The sequence below is a fragment of the Taudactylus pleione genome, unplaced genomic scaffold (genome assembly GCF_031769625.1).
Source record: "Taudactylus pleione unplaced genomic scaffold, aTauple2 ptg000089l, whole genome shotgun sequence".
Classification (NCBI taxonomy): Eukaryota; Metazoa; Chordata; class Amphibia; order Anura; family Myobatrachidae; genus Taudactylus; species Taudactylus pleione.
The window spans coordinates 7,303,383-7,321,859 of NW_028284491.1; the positions used below are offsets into that span (position 1 = coordinate 7,303,383).

An 18,477-nucleotide genomic window follows, 5' to 3' on the forward strand; every position below is an offset into this window, starting at 1 on the left:
CGTCCCCCTCCAATGACTGTTTCTACTGGTACAAAAAAAACTAAGACACGCTCGGGGTAGTTTAATTCACACACCTGTAGAAATAGGGAGAATATATATATCTTTTATAGAACTTACTCTATTGCAACCCACTATTTATTAATTTATTTATGCAAAAAACACGCAGGAAAAGATTGAAAACATTGCGTCAAAAACAAACAAAATGCATTATGGGTAAAGTAATTTACATATATTCAAATACGGCTGTCTATACTGCATTATGCTATTTAACAACTCCATTTTATAATTCACTAGGATGACAACCCACATAAGAATAAAAACTGTCCATAAGGATCTTGTCCTATTCCCCAACATGGAAATATCCACAACCTACCAGGATCATGGCAAGTTCCTCAAACTGAGTGAGGAAACATAAATTTACTATACTTACACTGGGGGTAGTTCAATTTACAAGCCTGCAGAAATAGGGAGATAAAATAAATATATATATATATATATATATATATATATATGTTTATTTATATTTTTTTCAGTTAGAACACTTACTACATGCAATGCACTGTATATTAATTTCTATATGTCAACAACACAGGAAAAGAGGGCATCAATAACAAACTAGATGCATTGTGGGCAAGATAATTTGCATATATGCAAATTACATTGCGAATAGAGCCTTGTGATTGATATGGCACTCTTCTCCTGCATGATTGACATATGGGAATCAGTGAGTGGTGATTGGTATATGGTTGGTATTGTGGGGGAAGAGAGATATTAGGTAAAAAAAAAAAATTTAGTCTCTCTAATTTTAAATGTTTCTGATATGAAGGGACATATAAGAAGCCTGATACACATTAGTAGTCAATAGAGGACAGAGCAGAGCATAGGAAACAAAACAAAACGAGACTAGGGATCCTTTGCTAATGACAGCTGACTGCGTGACACTGGTAAGAGGAGACAGGAGGCCAGAGATCATTAATGACCCTTTGCTAATGACAGCTGACTGCGTGACACTGGTAAGAGGAGACAGGAGACCAGAGATCATTAATGACGGCGAGGGCCGTTTAGGCCAATAGGAAGAGAGCAGGTGTGTTATCATCCTGCCCCCAGGCTCTACACCTACACTTCACATTCTAGGAACCATAAATAACAAAAATAACTGGTTGTTTGAGACACAAGAATGACATTTCCTTTCACGAGAAGCCAGTTAGACATTTTTTGTAACTTGTTTAAATTTAAAAAAAATCATAGTTTATATAGTAATAAAAATTAGATTTTTATTATACATCTCTCATTAATATATTGCAAATGTTTTGTGACAAGCTATTAAACCTAAAATGCAAGTTGCTTTATGGTAAAGAACTACTAGTAACAAACAAGAATATACATTATATGCAGGACGTCTAATATTGTGTCAGAGACAGCAGCTACAATTGTTGAATAAGGAGGGATCAGGGTGTACTGTAATATATACAAATACTTAGTGACAGGGCTGTAGCAGGGTGATAATTAGGGATGGCCATCGGTATGGTAACCATCGATGGCAAAATAACAACTGGCCATTGATAGTTTCCAACTGTGCAATGGATGACCATCAATGGTTTGACCAACCGATTGTCATCCCTGTTCTATGACTGACTGGCCCGTGGGCTAATCAGAACTGGGGGGCGTGGCTTCGTTGGTGTCGGGGGGTGGAGCTATGTTCAGTGTCCCGACACCTTGTGTAAAAAAAAACTATTCGGTTATGCTTTTCCATGGAAGGAGGGAAACCATCTGGTTCTCCCCCACCGATGTGAAAAATATTTGAAATCGCCCATAAACCATTGATGATTACAAATCATCGATGGTCGATAGCCATCCCTAGCGATAATGCACCCTAAGCTGGTCCCCAACACACAAGGCGTTGCAACAAGAGGTCGGGCTCGCTGGAACCTGGAAGAAAATGAGTGCCTGGAGAATCCTAAGGGTATGCCGGCTGCCTCTATGGCGACTCTCTAAGGGTACAGGGTGCCATTCCAGGCACACTACAAGCCAAATACAGGAGCCACGGAGGCAGCATCGGTACAGGCCCCTAGGCCTTGCTTAGTTAAGAGTTATAGATCACCTTGTTTTCATCACAAGAATAAAAGTGGTACAAATCAGAGACATTTTATATGAGTAGAAATAACAAAAACATGTTTTGGAAACCTAAAATACAAATGCAGATTTTATCTCTAAAATAGTTGCTATCAACAAAGTTTAGTTTTTTTGCATAATTTCTTGCTTACAGTTCAGTTTTTCTGGTACTGTATACAGTAGCAAATAGTATTGTATTGCCGTCTATTAAAGTGGAAAATATACCCAAACTATGAAATTGGTAAGAATAAAAAGCCTTTGATAATGAACCGTGCTTTATATGAATTTGACCTATTAATTAATACATTTTATTGGTGGTAACTTGAGGTCTGGAAATGGCAGGAAGAATGATAGACGGGAGACAGGGGGAGAGAGAGAGAATTCATTACAATAGACACCACTCAATTATCAGACGTATTTCTCTTCATGCTCCACGAGCTGCTGCTATTTCGAGATCGGGATCTTTGGAAATCGGGTCTCCTCACATCTGCATAATAAAAAGGGACATTTTAATGATACATATGTGTATGTTAGGAAATATTTCCTTTATAATCCTGCCTGGTATGATGAAACATATCCCAGCTGCTGAAGTATTTTCTAATTATCATTTGCACTGGACCATCTTTCCTCCATTGGTGACTTTTCTATAGCCGGTGTGGAAGGCTGGGAGTGGGATAGAAGAAGCCTTTATTGTCTGAAATGCACTGTGCTTCTCTTCCAGCTCCTTGGTTCCTGAAGATCTGCTCTCCCTGGCATTTAGGACACTAGCTCACTCAGATACAAGTAGATTTAATGTCAAATGTAACCTCCAGTATGGTGGCAACCCGTATACTGGTGAATAAATATTAATGGCTGTCAACCTACAAAAATATTCCAAATATGATTGCGGACATGGTTGGCCATGGTGGGAATAAAGGACCTACTATACTTTGTTCCTCATTTTTTTTAATAACAATAAATTAGCAAACAGTACTTAAGCATGTGAACCTTTGAGCATTACACCTTATTACTGTAGGGAAAGGCACATTTATATGACACTGACAAGGTCTGTATCTCTAGGAGGCTACCAGACCATTGGTTGCTACCACAGTGCAACTGCTGTCTCTGCTGGTAGAGAGTGTGAACTAGCCCAAATCACACCCTATTTTTCTCCATGCCCATATGTGTGGTTTTTCCTTCACTACCTGCCACGGATCACTATTGAGCTAAGGGGTCAATGTACTAAGTCTTGGAGAGAGATTGGATGGCGATAAAGTACCAACCAATCAGCTTCTAAATGTCTCTTTACAGGCTGTGTTTGAAGAATGAAAAGAGCTGATTGGTTGGTACTCCATCAACTTTATCTCTCCACAAGGCTTAGTACATAGACCCATAAAAGCCCTTTATGATATGTCTGATCCTTCTGGGCTGGAAGATCATAGTTAGAATTCTATGGCCTAAATGCTGAGCTACTTTCACTGGTAGTACTAAGGACGACAGTACTTCACAATCATCTCTACACCACATTTTCCACACACATAGCTGTAATGCACCAAGAACTATTGAGACGTAGGTTTATCTGTTTAAGCCCATTTTATTGTATCTGGTTTATATTTTTGTGCACAGTCTATATTTTCTTTTCACTTCATGGTTTGTTTTTTTTAGAACTGCCCTACATGATCACATTGTATGCAGGTTATTGTGTTGTGGTGTACTGTTTTTGTGAGTTGCTGAAGAATGAGTATCCTTAAATTGTAGTAAGTGCATATCCAGCAATAACTTGCCGATTAAAATGAGCGATTGAGCGATAACGACATCGTTATCATTCAATCGCTCATTAATCGTTCATAAATCGTCCAGTAAAATGTCATAAACAACCAGCGATGCGCGCTTCCGCTGGTCGTTATCGACAACGCTCATCGTCCAAACATGACGGTCAACCTGACGATATCGTCAGGTTGACCATGTTCAGGGATGAGGGAGGGTGCCTGCATTGAATGACATATCGTTCAGTGTGGGCACTGCACAGTACAATGAACGATATCATTATCGTGCAGTTCTTCATTGTCGGCAAGTGTATGTGCGGCATTAGTGTTGTGTGACAAACTTTCTATTCCTCAGCTAGAGGCCTGAAGGACATTGAGTCAACTCTTCTGGAGATAGGGTTAGCCTGACTATCAGTACATTATACGTAAGAAGAACACAAAATGGCAGGATCTAAAAATAGGTAGTTTGCTGTTTCCACCAAGAAAATAATGTTTTGTTTTTTTTCCTGTAACACTCAGTAAAACAACATTTCCTTAGGATGGTATAAAAGGAGACTCACCGGTTTCACAGTAAACATTGACAACAGTGGGGGATTGTATCCTGCAAAATAAAACGTAGGTTAGAAAATAAAGAACATTCCTGATCAATGTGAAACAGCCATTAGAAATATAGGGCTTGATTCAGATGCGGACGCAATGCCAATATTTGAGGTGTGGAGCGATTATCGCATGCGTATGAGTGGCACTGCACATGTACTAAGTTTCATTTCCAACGGCGGTCGCAGTGAGGACTTGGACACAGAGTGATTGACAGGGAGCATTTGTAAATGAGGGACTGCATGCGCAGTTGTGCGAACATCGGTAGGAACGAACGAGCGGCCGCTTATGAGCGGCTCTGAATCAGGCCCTGTGTTTGAAAAATGACAGTTAGGACCTGATTGGTTGGTACTTTATACTTCTCCACTTTATAAGCCATGGAACATGGTGGGGACAATCAATGTGAATAACATGTTCTCACCTGCTCTCTTCTCCCTCCAGCAGTTTTTCATAGGTGACAATCTCGATATCCAGAGTTAGTTTGACGTTCAATAGGTCCTGGTATTCTCTCAGCTGCCGGGCAAATTCCTGCTTGGCATTGTGCAGTGCTTCTTTTACCTCAGCAAGCTTTGCATTGGCATCTTGGAGGGAAGTATTACTGTTTGTCTTGGCCATTGACACCTGCTGCTCCAAATGTAAACACTAAATCACCAAACAAAAGAAAAGTTGGAGAATATTTGAGTTAGGAAATTAGTTTTTTTGCTATGTATTATTATTATCAGTGGTGGCTCCAAAGGTGGGGCTGCAGTACACTCCAACATTCAAATAGAGGAACAACACCAACTGCCAGTGAGTCCTGGGTGGAGATGTTTGGCAGCGTTTAGGTTTGCAGTTGGTGTGGTTCCCCTATTTGAATTTTGAACTGTGCTGCAGCCCCACCTCTGGAGCCTCCACTTATTATTATTATTATTATTATCATTATCATCATCCTTTGGCCAGGATGTACTAAGGTTGTGGTGACCATTCCGCCAGTCACTACAACCTTGCTAATTGCATATGTGATAAATATAGCAAAGGACAGCTCTTGCGATAAGAGCTGCCCTTTGCGAAGCAGACGACGCCGGGTGACAGGGTCTCCATAGGACCCCGTCCCCTCCAAGCCCCGTGAGCTTCCTGCTGGTCATCTGTGCAGGAAGCCCCGGGCTGTACCCAGGAGGAGCGCGGGCCGGCGACCATGGAGAGCAGGTGAGTGGGGACCAGCCAGCGCTGGGCGGCGGCGAAGCGTCGTAAGTGTGGTGCGGTAAGAAGCACATAGGCTTCTATAGGGTAACGCCAGGTTTTTCTGGCATTACCCTCTGCACCAATAAAAGTGCTGCCGGGGCTTAGTACATATGGAAATGAGGTAAAACCCCCGAAAACTAGGCTTTTACCGCATTTTTCCTTTAGTACATCCCGGCCTTTATATTGCGCCACAAGGGGTCTGCAGTGCCTTACAAAGTGCATAAACAGAAACAAAAAGTGACTTACATTGCAGTTGATGTAGTCAGGATGGCGGCGGTCGAAATGCCGACCGCCAGAATCGCGACACTGAAAGCCCGGCATGGGACTAAAGATAGGTGTCTAAATACCGAACGCCTATCATTAGTCCCACGTCGAAATCCCGACGCCCAGCATACCAAACATAGGTTAGCCGGGCATCACAACGTGTTAGCCGTGTGAGGGGGCGGAGGGTTAGATGTAGGCACTCCAGTGGGGGCTTAGGGTTAGGCACTTCCCCGGGAGGGTTAGGTTTAGGCTAGGGGAAGGGGGGGTTAGGGTGAGGCACCACCGGGGGGGAGGTTAGGGTTAGGCACACCCCGGGGGGGTTAGGTTTAGGGTGTGGGGTGGCGGGGTTAGGGTTAGGCACCACAGGGGCGGACTTAGAGTTAGGCATCACCCACCGAGTCTTAGGGTTAGGCACCCCCAAGGGAGAGTTAAGGGGGGGGAGAGGGGATGGTTAAAGATACTTATCAGCCGACGTCGGGATTATGATGTCTCGGGCTTCCAGGGTCGGTTTCATACCCAACCCCATTACAGAACATAGATATGGTCTATAAACATTTCTGTATCAGCAGTCATAGTACCCAAATAAGCAGTATAGCGGCTGAACCAAGGATTGGCAGTGGGGAGAAGATTATGGTATGAAAGAAGGAGAAAGCACATAAGGGAAGAGGACCCTGCTCGTGAGAGTTTATAATCTAAAGGAGTTTGTACAAAACTCATAATGCTATAACAAATTATCCGCTTGTCCTCATTAGAAGGTTTGATACATCTCCCCCTGAGTCCCATGTGATTCAGTAAATTCATCTTAAGTCCCATTTGGACTTCTATTACTATATTGGACACAGAACTATAAATCAGGCTAAGAATATAGAACGTTACAATGCATGGCTAATTTAATAGACTTAATAAAGTACAGTTTGACCAAAAAAATTACCATTTGAATTTTGTTTAAATGTGATATTATTAGTACTTCGACAAAATGATGTGCAAATGCCTGCATATATTATAATAGTATTTACAATTCTTGTTCTTGATTTAACTTAATTAGTGCTCAGGAGTAGGACTTGAACTGACATAATGGATACGCCTTTTACACCACAGCTAAAACCCGGGTTATTGCTAGGTGTAAAAGGGGCCAGGGTTGGATTCCCGGGTCGAGCAAACCAATCCGGGTAACTCGCAGGGTTTAACACAGGATCAAGCCGTGGAAACCCTGCAGTGTAAACTGTTCCAAGTCCCGTTTACAGCATGGGGACTTCAGCGTTTCTCTGCGCTTGGAGATGATGTCATCTCCAAGCACCGGAAGAAGTGTTGCACTGCACCCGTGTGCAGTGTGAATGGCGCTCAGGGCCGGTTCTATGGTTACGCATGGTACGCGGCCACGTAGTGAAGGGCGCCGCGGCCATGCAGATTTCAGTGGTGCAGACTGTGTCTCTGTGACACAGTCTGCACCGCGCGTGAAGCGCTGACCGGACGGAGTTCAGTCAGCGCTACACAGTGCCAAACACACAGCCGCCGGAGCCGGCAACTGTGTGTTTGTTTCAGCAGCTGATGAGAGTCTGTCAGACTCTCATCGGCTGCTGTAGCTCCCACTGCGGGAGCCATCTTCCGGCTCCCGCAGTGGGTAATGGGAGAGACGTCGTCATGACGACGTCTCTCCCATAATGCAAAGCGGCCCTGGAGAATGGTCGGGAGTAGCTGATATCGGCGGCGGGAGCGGGAGCGGGGGTTTCAGGTAAGTGGTTTTTTTTTGTTTTGTTTTTTATAACGTGTGTCTCTACTGGGGGGGCTACAAGGGGGGATTACTACTGGGGGCACTTGAAGGGGGGATTACTACTGGGGGCACTTGAAGGGGGGGATTACTACTGGGGGCACTTGAAGGGGGGATTACTACTGGGGCACTTGAAGGGGGATTACAGGGGGCACTAGAAGGGAGGATTACTACTGGGGCACTTGAAGGGGGGATTACTACTGGGGGCACTTGAAGGGGGGATTACTATTGGGGGCACTACTACTTGGGGCACTTGAAGGGGGGCTACTACTGGGGGCACTTGAAGGGGGGATTACTACTGGGGGGGACTACTACTGGGGGCACTACATGGGGGGGAAACCTCCACTGGGGGCACAACAATGGGGGGATTACTACAAGGGGGGACTACTAGGGGCACTACAAGAGGGGGGACTACTACTGGGGGCACTGTATAAGCTTACTAATGGGGGCACTACAAGAGGGGGGACTACTACTGGGGGCACTGTATAAGCTTACTAATGGGGGCACAAGGGGCACTGCACAGGGGGGACCACTACCACGGGCACTGCATAGGGGGGCGCCAAAAAACCTACTCGCTTACCAAAAAAAAAGCCCTGATGGCGCTGATCCGGGAATAACACGGATCGGCGCAGCAGTAGAGAAGGGGTCTGTACTGGGTCTGACCTGTTTTGGAATTGTGTTCCAAATCTCGAGTCAGACCCAGGACTTAAGTGGAAAAGCAGAATTACACTGTCCAAATAACACTGGTTATTGCCATGTTATCTATGGTCGTGGCTCAATGTAAACGGGTCCCAGAAAAATAACCCAGGCCTGGCAATCCAACTCAGGTATCAAGCAGGGTTGGATCCGGGTTACGGGGTAATGTAAACGGGTCCCATTTACTTTACACAGTCATCTCCATGTTATCTCCAAGCGCTGTCAGAGGAGAAGCCCTGGCAATAACCAGGGTCCAGCCTGAGGTGTAAATGGGCTTCACGACGCTGTGACATGGCTTAAAACCAGTGTTCAATGAGCCAGAATTTGGTGTAACAGAGATATTCTTGTTAAATCGCAGCAAATGGATTTATTTTAATGTTTTACCTTTTTTTAAATTGAACATGTAAATAATGGATCAGTATCCTCTGTGTGCATATTAAGGCGCTAATTAAACACACACAAATGCCTAAATCAATTAATATAGAACTTCCCAACCTGTTCTCCACAAATTAACAATATAAATATAAGTGTAAATATCAGTAATATATCTCAGTGTAATGTTCATTTTGTGTCTGCACAATGGTTCTATACATATTTATTTTGAGATCATTTACAGTTGGGAGTACATTAATGTTTCAACGTAAGATACATGGGCTTGTACTACACGTGTGCTCCAAATGCACATGTATCAGCCTTTACATACATATGTGCACTGTAATCTAATACATAATTGCACTATATTATAATATAAACACTTATATGCCTGAAGTGCGCCTGTACAGTTTATACCGATCTAACGAATGATGGTGCAAACATAGATATGGACAGAGCAATATATAATAGTGTAAATTACAAATAATCTACACCACAGTTTTTGGGTTTTTTTTACAATGAGTTCCTCCAGCCCTAATGACAGGACCACTAGGTTACAAGAGAGGCTCACACCCACATCACTAGTGGTCTATTCTCCTCTGCGGTCAGATAAAGGGCCTGATTCTCAGTCATACGCACCTTTGTATGCGGTCGCATGTAGTGATTTCTCGCATACTGCTCATGCGTCACCAGCTGCGTATGCATCTTTGCGGAACCTACGCAGGACTCAGAGCGGTGCGCATATCAGCCGTTCCTCTGCGGATGCTGCGGTGTTTCTGGGTGGTAACTGGCAGTAACAATGAGAACACCCGCAAGAGAACCGTTTTGTGGATGTGCCCTGGGCGCATAGCCAGTTACTCATTAGATAGTCACCTGTATGCGTTTTGGATGCCGAATTCAAATGGATCTCCTGCACCCAGCTTGGGGTAGGTGTAAGTGCCAATGATAATGATGATGGCTAGAGTGGGGCGGTGTGATCGCAGAGATAGGTACACTTTAGGACGTGCATAGTCGCATTAGCATTTAATTTGCAGCAAGCGTCCAGAGGTGCTTTCATATTACATAATTAAGCCTCTAGCAGGTTCTAGCTACTGTAGCATGTATGAGGAATAGGTCTCAGTGGCAGGGATATTATATACAGTCTGCTGTACACATCCTGCCCCACAAGTGCTTCTGCTACCTACAGTACTATATTCCAAGATGATACAGAAGTGTTAGACCTATACAGAGCACAGCAAACAGTCCCTTTCCCTCTGTTACAGATTCCTGATATCTAGGTACTGTTACATACACTTAGCACAAGAGTATTACCAACCAACCAAGAAAAAAGGTAGGAGGTTATCCATTACACAACAGTAGATACTGTGGGGTCTATATACTAAGCCTTGGAGAGAGATAAAGTACCATCCAATCAGCTCCTAACTGTCATTTTCAAACAAAGCCTGTAAAGGGACAATTAGGAGCTGATTGGTTGGTACTTCATCTCTCTCCAAGGCTTAGTACATAGACCCCTGCATGTCTTTGAAGGCCTAGCATGTGGTCTGGGCTGCTGAGGGGTGGATGTTTTGAACCCCCACATCTTTAGTGTCTATGGGGGAGATGTACTAAGCCTTGGAGAGATACAAAGTACAAACAAATCAGCTTCTAACTGTCATTTTGCAAGATGTGTTTCATAAATGACAATGAGGAACTGATTGGTGGTTACTTTATCTCTCTCCACCTTATGTCACTCCAAGGCTTAGTACATCTACCCATATGAACCTTACAACACCAAGCTCTTACCTGATTCTGAATGCTTAAGACCTCTGACCTCAGGCGCTGGATCTTGCTGTTCATCTGAGTAATCTGACTGCGGCTGCTCTCTAGGTCTGCTTCGCAGCGTCCAGCTTGTAGGACCCCTTGCTGTAACTGTACAATGACACAAGAGTGAGCCAGTAGGAATATTACAGCATAGTAACCATCAATGAGTACCATCACTACATATATAACATGTTGTATTTTTTAACACCTGGGATTAAAAAAAAAATGTTTGTATTCATGACTCCTAGCTAAACTGCAGATGTATCCACATACATCTATCCTCCGTATGCTACAAGTCGCCTTACACACGACGCGTGAGTGCCGTGTGACTCGGTAGCACAGAGTGTCTTTTTGTGCAACTTTTTCCATTGAAATGTGTCTTATATAATATGAATAGGACACACAAGTAGCTTATGCTGATTAAAATGATATGCGGCATGCCTATATTCTGTGTGTGACTGCGGCTGTATCTGCACGAGAAATGCTACGTTATAGTGTCAGCGGCTGTGATACAGTCTGTATTTAACATTCAGATACAGCCGCAATCACACACAGAATATAGGCATGCCGCATATCATTTTATTCAGCATAAGCTGTCTGTGCATCCTATTCACATTGCCTTATGTATAAGATGCAGATTAAGGGAAAAAGTTACATGAAAAAATGCTCAGCGCTCCTGAGTCATGGCGCGACCAGAAGGGCTGTTTAGCGCACAAGGATGTACTGTATGTAGACACATCTGGAAAAAGAGATACATTTTTGAAGAAGTTAGACTTTATTTTTATTATCTATACTAAAATAATAAGAAAGTTGTGTCTGTCCGGTGGCGTCACAAGGGGGAGCGGGCCGCACCCGTGTGTCACCCGCCGAGGGGTAACAGCAAAGTGCTGACTCTTCCTCAGTGACAGGAGCCAGGTGCTATGCTGTAGCCTTATGTGCAGCACTAGTGAGAGAGTCGGCACTGCACACAGACTGTTCCCTGGGGGTAGTCCGCATCTCCGAGAGCCCCGGAGTGACTAAGACCGCATGCCCGCTTTTATCGGCCCACACTATACCCCACCCTGCGCCAAGTGTCACCACTGGGAGGGACGCCACTGTGTCTGTCTGTCCAAGTTGTGAAAAAAATTACTGATTTTCATGAAAACTGCCTCATTTATTATTTAGTAGTGGAAACTCCTAGAAATAACCTGCACTTTGTTTCATCTTGAAACGTCAAGCTAAAGCATACATAAAAATGTATTAACATCTTAAATGCAAGAGATAGGTGTGGAGCCAGGCGGGCGGCCAGTAAGGGGGAAGGGGAAGAGGTGCTTTGGGCCTGCAATCACTTGAATAGTATAGTGTGTTTACAGGGCACACAGTGACGTGTGAGTGGTGGGTGCTACCACCAGTCTGTATAGCGCTGCTGGTCACATGGGCCACTCCCGCGACAGGGCCCCTATGCAAAGCAATACACCTAGAACACCTCCAAAAAAAATAAATATTGCCAGAGGTGTTTTCATCATGGACAAAGCCACGGGCAACAGCTAGAATTACATAAAGGGGGAGATTCTGTGGGTTATCTGGGATGGAAGCAATACTTTTGCTCGCTGTGCCAGAAAATACAAACATGGTTTTCCTTCCGTAGTTTGAATCTGCCCTAAAGTATTTAAATAGATGGTCATGTTACTTTTACTGTTTACAGCCATATTCTGGTATGTGAGAACTATTCAAGAGTTTTACTGAGGGAACATCCCATATACTGGCAAAAGCGTGCCCATTTGTGCCCCTGAGAAACTCTCTGACTCTTTCTTTTGTGGTGGATTGTATCAGTCCTTGGCTATTGCATTCATGTTCTGCCTACGAGGACTGCAGCAGGTGCATGTGCTGGCTCCGTGCGGGCCCCCTACACTCTGGAAGCATACGCAAGTCTCTCAGAACATGGTGTCTGGAGACGTCTCTAGTGCACATGTGCAAATCACCAGGGAAATGGCCAACGTGCTATTTTCCCAGTGCTATCTGCAGGGCCAACCGATGCAGGACTTAAGAGAGGTAAGTATAATTGTGTGTGAGGGTGCACGGTGGGACCATTATAGATACGCCAATGGCTTGTGGCTATTATTACACCATACTTGGGAGAAGCCTGAAGAGAGGATGCAGCTGATTGCTTTGGGTGGGCCGGGCTGTGATGTCATTAGGCCCGCATCACAGCATATCGCTGGTACGTAGGAAGGGGGTGGGGCTAAATGATACGATTTCACATAATTTAGCCCCGCACCTCCCCCATGCACTCGTGATTCCTGTTTTTATCTCCTCCATTCTGTCCACTTCGCTAGGAAATGGGTGGGATGTGGCATATCTCGAAACTCTTCTGGAGGTGCGGGGGGGCTACCGAAAAATCCACGCGCACCTTCCGGGAGAGTAGGTATGTATGTATTGCACTAACGCTCACTATGAAGACATTTTTGATACTGGGGGCTACATTCTAACTCCCTGAAATCAATAGGAGAATATAAGGGCGCCCACCTATCAACAGTTGAATCGTGACAGGCAGCTCTTCTAGGGGTCTCCCAACACCCTATTTCAATCGAGAATGTATAGATAAATAGAGGATCGCGTCACAGTGTCTAACCCGGACCAAGAAGACACACAATCCAAATAGTAGCAATAATATATTTTTCAGAATAAAAATAAAAAATATTATTGCTACTATTTGGATTGTGTGTCTTCTTGGTCCGGGTTAGACACTGTGGCGCGATCCTCTATTTATCTATACATTCTAACTCCCTGGTTTACTTTACACACCCAAAAAAAATAGTAGTTATTGTTCTAAAGGAGAGGTGGGCCCTTTGGCATATCCCTAATGAAGGGTCCAGAGAGGCCCAACCCACACACCCTGCACCCATATTACATTATATTTACCTCTCTGGATTCCCACGTCGGCCAGCAGTGCAGACAGAAATCACAGGTAAAATGGCGCGGTAGAGAAGTCTCCAGGAACATAGCGAGACCGGAGTCTACAGTACGGAGGCTGCACATAGGCCCCCTCCTATCTTAAACCGCCCCTGGGTGGACCCGTGATTGAAAATGATCAGGTAGTCCACAAGTTTTATGGACAACCAATCCTGAGGTAAAATAGCAAGATGTTAAAGAAAAAATGGTCATTAGATTACTACTGTCTCTTTGTAACTCTCGATTTCATTTCGGTTTCTGATTTTGATGATCTATTTTTAAACACTACATGACAGGTATCAGCAGTGAGAGCAGCTTGTGAAAACAGTGATCAGCTTAGCTACAACACATAAACAGAGCATTGCATCATCCAGCAATCACACATTTCTGCCGTGAGCCCATGCATATAACTGCGGCATTGGCAGTCGTGGCTCTCATTACCGTCAACCTCTGAATCAGTCTGAGCAATGCCGGCTCGGAGTGATGACAGTATTGCACCGGAACCATTCACATTCCTGCTTGATCTATTTCTACGAGTTCTATACAAAAGGTCTATAGGTTCAAAAGTTTGACATGGAATTGGTTGACACCAAAAATGGGCGAAACATGTTTTTTCTTTTAATTTTTAGGGTTAGGGACCAAGGAGAGTGTTAGGGTTAGGTTTAATCATAATGATGAAATCTTTGTCTCACATAACAATGGTGACTGTTCCTTAGAATCACTGTCAAGTTTTAATAGCTTCCAAAAGGGCAACTGTAATGTATAAGAACACGGAGGTCATTTTATATGACAGTAGAGTCATAAACCTCCAGTCTGGCACTCTGCACACTCAGGGACACTTAAAGTTGAAATGTTTGGGGAGGAGGTTAGGGGTCAGTTATAGTATCCAATAGCAGAAGCAGGTTTGCTGGAAGGGGTGTGTCATTGTTGGTTTTATGGGTAAGCAACGTTGGATTGCCCTCTCTCTTTTCCAGATCTTGCCCACCCACCCATCCCTAAATGTTTCGGTAGTGTTTGGTGTCAGCTGTTGTTGGTGGCCTGGTTCATGAACGGCCTGTGTTATGGGGTTAGGATTATTATTTGGTGGAATGGTGTTAGTTTTCCCTGGGGGGTCACGTGTGCAGCTGGGTTGGCATTAGGGTGATGTAGGCCGTGCATTGGATGACCACCGATCCAGATGGGTCCTGCCTTCACGGATGCATGAGTGGCCCCTCAAGTCGTAGTTAGGCCACTCTCCTCGTAGGGTGGGGCAGAAGGCCCACGGTATCCCTGCGAGTTGTTCTAGGAGGGGCAGTTGGTCCCAATGCTATAGGTCAAAGCGGGCTTTGGCCTATCCTTTGTTATTTTTCAAATAATGTACTTATTTTAGTCTGTAGGCCGTTCTGAATTCCCGCGACCATATTTAAATCTTTGATAATGTTTTTTTCATTCTAGATAGTTCATTAAATAGCTTTTAGTTATAAATAAAAAAGGCTGACCATTTTCCCCGGCAATCTTGATGTCCGTGTATTTATTTTAGTATAAGGTTTTGTATGTGTGTGGCTGTGTGTGCAGAGTGATCTGACGATAGAGAGTTTATAGCATGTCATCACAACCCCCACTGCAATATGCCGCGGTTCATGGCATTTTATAGCAGGTAGAGGGCAATGATGATGCAGTTCACAGCGTATCATGTCATCACAGCCCCTCCCACTTCACTGCGACAGAGGACAGGATGTGGGAGGGTTGTCTACTCCTGGGGTTCTGAGAGAGCTACATGAAATGTTGAGTCTGTTGAACAATCTAGGAGTTACCTAATGTTACATTCACAAACTGTCTGTTTATAACCTGCATGAAATGGTTAGCATAGGACATGCTTACCTACTCTCACGGTACGGCCGGGATGTTCCTGAAAACCAGGTGGCACTCCCGGCCGACTGGAAGAGTGAGCAAGACTCCTGGGCCAAACGTCACACTGCCCCTTATTTTAAAATTTATCAGAGCTCCCCACAGTGAAGTTGGAAAAGATGCTCAGTGATCATGACATTACATGATCATGGGCTCTACTCAACATGTTAATTATCGGGACCCCAATAAAAATTTCCTACTCGACGTGAGAGCTGGAGCAATTCATTACTGCTCCTGTGTGGAGACAGTTGATCATTTCGGAGCAGTGAAACTAGTGGGCATGCGCACATGAGCCCCGGCGTCTGGCGGAAGGAGCCATACAGGGGGTGGAGGGATCCAAAAGGATCCCTCTTCGCAAACCCGGAACTCCTTCCCGTAGGCAGCGGGAGCACTCGCCATCCGAAGATGGTGAATGCTCCCGCAGTCAAGATCCGAAAATATTGTATTGCAGGAGATATCTGTGATATCTCCTGCTTTACCATTATGATGAATGGCCTGAAAACTTAATTTCTACAATTGTTCATCTTCACCTGCTTTTGTATAGAATAAGTGATGATGACTAGAGCCTCAAGTGTTTAACAAAAACACAGAGCAGTAGAAATACTTTATTTTTATTTATTTTCCTCTTTCTGGCTTACACAGTCTTCTACATGCTAGGTTTCCACATGAAATTATCAGATTTTCGTTGCAGGTGTAAATCATTGTTTGTGTATCTCTGTATAGCTATTACCTTATTCCTGGAGAGTGCCTGAGCCTCTTCACGGCTCCGAGCTGCGATACTCTCATAACGTTCTTTCACTTCCTGCACCAAACTCTCCAGGTTTAATGGACAGCCATGATCCATGCTCAGATGCACCGATATGTCCTCAGACTCCGCCATCAATTCTTTTAGTTCCTTTACATACAAGTCAAGCACAGTTTCAATGCCAAGGAATGTTGCTTATTTTGAAGATCGGTACTTTAATACCCAGGTCTATTGTGCACCACACTTTGGGCCTGATTCAGAGGTTCACACAAATCCCGTTGTGACTGCGATTCCGCACGCTAATGATTAAGCTGTCTTGTGCACAGAGACGCCAAAACACGGGTCATACATCGATTGCACATCGAACATCTGAGCAACCCTATACTGTCTCAGAAAGTTTTGCTTTGCAAGAAAATCCTCGGTGCGAACGCCGTCTCAAACCTGTCGCCGTACAGGAGCAGTGCGGCTGTCTTGTGCACAGAGATACATGTGCAGTAGTCAAACATTGCTCCACTACACCCACCTCTAATCTAATTTTATTTAATTGTGCAACAAAACTTGAGTCATGTTGATCACAACAATAGAAAGTACAGTAATGGGGCTAGTATATGTCACAGTGTATGTAATAGTGCGAGGATGATTGTGAAAGGAATACTCTACATGTATGCGTATTCAGAAGTGTGCACAGTGTCGATTTCAGTCACAAGTAGCTGATGTTTTTTAGTGAGCGCATGTATCCAAGTAGCACTGCACCTGCGTTACCGCCGGGGGACGCAGAACAAACTTAGCAATTTCAGGGAGTGTTCCTGGGGGTCATCAGGGGGGTGGCTAGCTAGATGCATGCCATGGGTGGATTGCGGCCAGTGACTGCGTCTTTTATTGCAGCTATGAAAAGCACCGACAGCCATTTTTTCCGACGGACATTCTAAGCAACCATAGCGCTGCATAATGCCCAATGGTGCGACTGATGTTGCAACTTATAACACAAATTGTTATTTTTTAGTCGCAGCCGGTCAGTGACTCTATGTGAATCCCATCGGCTGCGGCATTGGCAGTCGTGGCTTTCATTACCGTCAACCTCTGAATCAGTCTGAGCAATGCCGGCTGGGAGTGATGACAGTAGTGCAACGGAACCATTCACATTCCTGCTTGATCTATTTCTACGGGTTCTATACAAAAGGTCTATAGGTTCAAAAGGTTGACATGGAATTGGTTGACACCAAAAAATGGGCGAAACATGTTTTTTCTTTTAATTTTTAGGGTTAGGGACCAAGGGGAGGGTTAGGGTTAGGGACCAAGGGGAGGATTAGGGTGAAGATAGGGTTAGTAAAAAAAAAAACGAGAAAAAATGTGTCGACCATTTCTATGTTGACCTTTTGAACCTGTTGATATTTTGTACTTGTCGACCTCCTGTACTGTCTTCTGTACCGAACCCATTTTTACGTGGAACAGTAAGCAAATGTTCCTTTGCCCCTGTGGTTCCCAATGTGGCCCATTGCTAAAAACAGAAAAGAGACTCTGACCCACCTGTTCATAGACAGATTTCATCAGCTCAATTAAACTTTTCATCTCCCGCTGTTTGAATTCCAGTTCTGTACGGTCCAGACTACAGGTGTCCACGTCCTGTACACAATATGCACACATGTGATGAGACTTGATATTTAAGGTCGCATGCACAAAGGGTTTGCATTATACATTTTACATCATGTTGTAAATATATAGGAATCTGACACAAGAAATCATTAGGCCTAGTGATACCTTACACAGCAGTGATTTACGTGCTCCCAGCAAATACAGAACAAGAAACAAGACAACTTTTTGAAAAAAAAACCCACCACAATTACCAATCACATTATATCTTTCTCCTTATACTTTCCTATAACTTTCTCCTTCTCCGCTTACACTTCTCACAAACCCACAGAATCAAAGTAGCCGGCTGTCTATTTCTATGATGTCAGGTGAATGTTGTTTCTGTAAAAGCTCTATTAAATGGATATGAAAAGAATAATCCACTGTGGGCTGCTTCTATGTTACTTGAACGCTGCTTTCTATAACAAATAGAGTAGCACAAGTAAATGAATATGAATAAAATAGCTATGACGGGTTAACATTTACCACTGGGGATCGACACCAAACCCACCAATTAGTAAATACTCCCAATTAGATCTGAAAACCGCCTTAAATCCGCTGCTATTTTGAAATGCCACCAAAACTGCTACTTAGTAAATTTATCCCAAAAGTGTTTGGCCTTTATTTAAAAAATTATTCATCTAGGAATCAATTTATGTTTTAGTACTTTCTAATGTCTTAGCTGTGTGTGAGATGTTCGGAGGTGTGTA

At 44.0% G+C, this 18,477-nt stretch overlaps 1 protein-coding gene across 1 annotated transcript in view; it reads right to left on the reverse strand.

Moving 5' to 3' along the window:
* Positions 1–1,219: 1,219 nt before the first annotated feature.
* LOC148527325 (keratin, type II cytoskeletal 80-like) overlaps positions 1,220–18,477 on the reverse strand; it is a 44,120-nt gene continuing 26,862 nt past the window's right edge. The window contains exons 4-9 of the mRNA XM_088469139.1: positions 17,666–17,761; positions 16,124–16,288; positions 10,558–10,683; positions 4,876–5,096; positions 4,418–4,458; positions 1,220–2,599 (exon numbers count right to left, since the gene is read on the reverse strand). Coding sequence (XP_088325265.1) covers positions 2,514–2,599; positions 4,418–4,458; positions 4,876–5,096; positions 10,558–10,683; positions 16,124–16,288; positions 17,666–17,761 — 735 coding nt within the window. The 3' untranslated portion in view covers positions 1,220–2,513. The remainder of the gene's footprint in view (positions 2,600–4,417; positions 4,459–4,875; positions 5,097–10,557; positions 10,684–16,123; positions 16,289–17,665; positions 17,762–18,477) is intronic.